This window comes from Akebia trifoliata, chromosome 3, assembly GCF_017979445.1.
Source record: "Akebia trifoliata isolate Shusen 1 chromosome 3, ASM1797944v1, whole genome shotgun sequence".
NCBI lineage: Eukaryota > Viridiplantae > Streptophyta > Magnoliopsida > Ranunculales > Lardizabalaceae > Akebia > Akebia trifoliata.
This window is the reverse complement of record NC_141377.1, coordinates 10209962-10214227: the sequence shown is the minus strand read 5'-3', so window position 1 is coordinate 10214227 and position 4266 is coordinate 10209962. Positions and strand designations below refer to the sequence as shown.

The window sequence follows — 4266 nt, the reverse complement described above, 5'->3', positions numbered from 1 at the left end:
AAAATTTATATTGAGGGATGATTTAAAAAGAAAGATTTTATTAACTGGATTTTAAAGTTACAGCCCAAAAAATTAGGGCATATTTAGAAATAAATCCCTACAAAGAATCCATAATTAATTCTCTCCCCCTTACTTGAATTCTTTGAATCGGCCCGCCCTTCTTTAAAGCTTTTATACATTTCCAGCGACAAAAGATGCCAAAACACAGGCGGCATTGAATCTTCAGACGCTCACACTCGTGCGAACAACGCCTATCTCGCACGTGCCACCACTTACTGAAAAAGTTTTATATAAGACCCAAGACTTCCCTTCCATCCTTGTCTCCTCTCTCTCTCTCTCTCTCTCTTTCTCTCTAATGGCAGAATCTTCGGTTGCTCCGACTCCTATTTTGAAAAATGAGCTCGATATCGTGATACCAACGATCAGAAACCTCGATTTCCTCGAGATGTGGAGACCTTACTTCCAGCCGTATCATCTAATTATCGTTCAAGATGGTGATCCATCAAAGACGATCAAGGTTCCTGAAGGGTTCGATTATGAGCTTTACAATCGCAACGACATTAACAGGATTTTGGGTCCAAAGGCATCTTGTATTTCCTTCAAGGACTCTGCTTGCAGATGCTTTGGTTACATGGTCTCCAAGAAGAAGTATATCTTCACCATTGACGACGATTGCTTCGTAAGTCTTGATTAGTATTATTTTTAATTATAGTTTGAACTTCGATTTTGGGTTTTGTGCTTTGGGGAAAAAAAAAAGATTGGATCTTGATGGGTTTTAGGGAAAGGGTTTCTTTGGGTTTGACTGTTTGACTGATGGGGTTTCTGTTTTAGTGGGAAAGATGGGGTTTTGATGAAATTTTCTTGATGGGTTTTGCTTTGGGGAAAAGAATATTGTTTTGATTGCATTTTCTCGGTGGTTTTTTGGATTTTTTTTTTTGGTTGGGGGTTGAGAGGTTTTTATGGTGTTTATGTTTTTGTTTGATTTTACTTAATTGTTTGCTAATTGAAACTTTTATAATCTTTATTTATTTTTTTTGTTTGTTTATGCTAAAGTCTTGATCTTCTTCATCCAAGGATGATGAGCCTTTTGTTGTGCTTTATTAACTAAGAAATACTGAATTCTGCTCAAGGTAATGTCATTTTGATATGCATGTATTCTTATAATGGGTAAAAAAAAAAGGTGCTTTGTGTTTAGTACTTAAGAATTTTATATGGTTTTTGGGAACTGGATCAGATTTGATCTCCACACCCTTTATACTCACAATTTCCTTGACTAGGTTGGTATTTGATCTTTGTGTCCTTGATGGGAATGCAATGGCATTTTATCCCTGGAATTTGATTCATGGGTTTCTTTAGCTTTTGAGAATATGGAGGTGAAAATGGATCAATTTGTGGAATCAATTCTAGCATGTTTAACATCGCCCTATTTGGTATATTAGCAACATCTTCTATTTGATTAGAGATCTCTGTTCTCTTTGACCTTTTTTGTTTTCGATGGTAAGTATGGATTTAGATTTCTTTATGTACAAGTTTTGTTTTGGATTGGGAGGGATTTGTCTGATGAAGTAATTGAATTAAATTTCAGGAGAGATCTGGTAGTTCTCCAAAGTCCCATCTAGATCAAAACCAACTTTACCAGTCAAATTCTTCATCCAAAGACCATTATTTCCTACTTTTTACATGACACCATATTTTAGTACTAAACTGAGAACTATTAACTAGTTTTGTTCAACGTGGTTTACAGATATGAGATCTTTTATCATGCCATCTTTCTGGTCCCACAATATACAAATCAAATGTGACTTTCTCTTTGTGCTTTTTTTTTTTTTTTGATAAATAAGGATAGATTTATTAGAAATAAAAGGAAGTAAAAGGGAGGTCTTGTCATGGGAAGGTCTTGTAGGGAAGTTAGAATATCATAATGGTTATATCTATATTGTATGGTCTATCAGAGACAGTAGTTGATTGCATACTTCGGTGCAAGGATGCAGCCACTTATTGCCGTCCGTTGGGGTTTGGGGAAAATTACCAGTTGTGCTAAGCACTACTCATATTTATTTTATAATCAATTACATAGCCTCTCATTAAATTTTCATATCTCCAAGATGCAAACTGTGTTTGTCATGTCATACTTGTTCTATTTATATTTCTACCTTTTTTTCACTAATTGTTAATTTTATTTATACATTTTTTCCTTCGTCTATTAATGAAAATTTTTTTTTTTTGGGTTGAAAGTATATAAATGAATTTAATATAACAATCGATAAACTTAATTGTGGGTTTAGTCTTTTTTGTGAATATAAATATGGAAACTCTTATGTTGTTAAACAGGTTGCTAAGGATCCATCTGGCAAAGAGATCAACGCGCTCGAGCAACACATAAAGAATATTCTCTCCCCATCAACCCCCTTTTTCTTCAACACTCTATACGATCCGTACAGAGATGGTGCAGACTTTGTCCGTGGGTACCCTTTCAGCCTCCGTGAGGGTGCCCCCACAGCCATATCTCATGGCCTCTGGCTCAACATCCCAGACTATGATGCTCCCACCCAGCTTGTCAAGCCTCGTGAGAGAAACACTAGGTTTGCAGATTCTTCACATTGTATAAGAAAACCTCTTGGAATCTGCTTATATGTTGTGTTTTCTCAAACCTAATTCTTTTTTCATTTTTTAGGTATGTAGATGCAGTTCTAACAATTCCCAAGGGGACCTTGTTCCCCATGTGTGGTATGAATTTGACATTCAACCGTGAACTGATCGGCCCTGCAATGTACTTTGGACTCATGGGTGATGGTCAACCAATTGGACGGTACGATGATATGTGGGCTGGTTGGTGCACTAAGGTATCATTCATCATTCCTGGCATTTACTCTTTTTTTTTTTCACTTCAAATGTTTTTCAGTCTCTTATTACATGAAAGTAGGGCATAAAATGTGTCGGATTTTATCCAAAATCCAATCCAAATTAGCAAGTTTGGACACTTTGGAGTAGACCGGAATAAAAATGAGTCGAATATGGGTTGATGTCCCTTAACCAGAGCCGGATACGTCTCCCACCCTATATATTCGCCTAGATCCGAATGACATATTGCTTTGAAACTATATTTTTATATTGTTCAAGATATATTTTTGCTAATACTTTAATATAATATGAATTCTTATAATAATAAAATAGAATAGTATAGCAATTAGAAAAGAAATATTGCCACACAAAAAAAGTTGGATGGTCCAAAATTATCCGACCTGAATCAAGTAGTTTGGTCGATTCAGATCTGGATCCGAATAAGAAATTCAGATCTGCATATGGACATACTCATATCCGGCCTGAACCCGACCCATTTAAGCCCTACACTAAAGTACAGAGTGGCAGGGCTTATGAGCATCCCAAATTCTGAACATCTTTCTACTTCAAATTTACTTCCTTTTCTACATGTATCCCCAAAAAATTATATCATTGGGTTATGATTTTGTAGGTGATATGTGACCATATGGGATGGGGTATCAAGACTGGTCTGCCTTACATATGGCATAGCAAAGCAAGCAACCCATTTGTGAACCTCAAGAAAGAATACAATGGCATCTACTGGCAAGAAGAGCTGATCCCTTTCTTCCAATCTGCGACCCTCTCAAAGGAGTGTACCACTGTTCAAAAGTGCTACATTGAACTCTCCAAGCAGGTTAGAGCCAAGCTTGGAAAAATAGACCCCTACTTCACCAAACTTGCAGATGCAATGGTCACATGGATCGAAGCTTGGGACGAGCTCAATCCATCTGGAGTTGCAGTTGAACTGCCCAAGGGCGTTCCCAAATAGAGGCTTTGATTAACAATTGCGACCCTCAATTTAGCATATAGAGAGAGCTTTTTAAATTGATATATTTTTATTTTCCTCTAAGCTTTGGCTGGAAGCTTGGAGGATTTTTTTTTGTTTTTTTGGGTGAGGTTGGTAGGTATCCTACAATCTGTCTTCATAATGAGTTTATAACAATAAAATTATTGGATTTAATATTGAATTAGCTCGCTTTGAATTATGTTAGGTTTCCTTCTCTATTTTGGTTGGTTTTACTTTCTTGTGTGCCTATTATTGAGTCAAGGGAAGGTGAGAAGTAGTATACTTTAGAGAGAGTCCAATGAAGATCAATTGTAGTGGGAAAGGGCCAACCCTTATATATGTATATATGCCATGCTGGAGTATTAGTTGGCGGATTGTGACTAGTTGAATTGATAGATAACCAGTACCTTTGATGGTGGGATTTGGGCTATTTTTGA

At 36.5% G+C, this 4266-nt stretch overlaps 1 protein-coding gene across 1 annotated transcript; it reads left to right on the top strand.

The window, feature by feature from the left end:
- The first annotated feature begins 206 nt into the window (after positions 1–206).
- On the top strand, positions 207–4028 carry LOC147405955 (putative UDP-arabinopyranose mutase 2). The gene is made up of 4 exons (XM_086433851.1): positions 207–679; positions 2332–2582; positions 2675–2843; positions 3473–4028. Exons 1-4 carry the CDS (start codon positions 356–358, stop codon positions 3809–3811), a joined length of 1083 nt encoding a protein of 360 aa, XP_086289977.1. The 5' UTR covers positions 207–355; the 3' UTR covers positions 3812–4028.
- Positions 4029–4266: the final 238 nt, after the last annotated feature.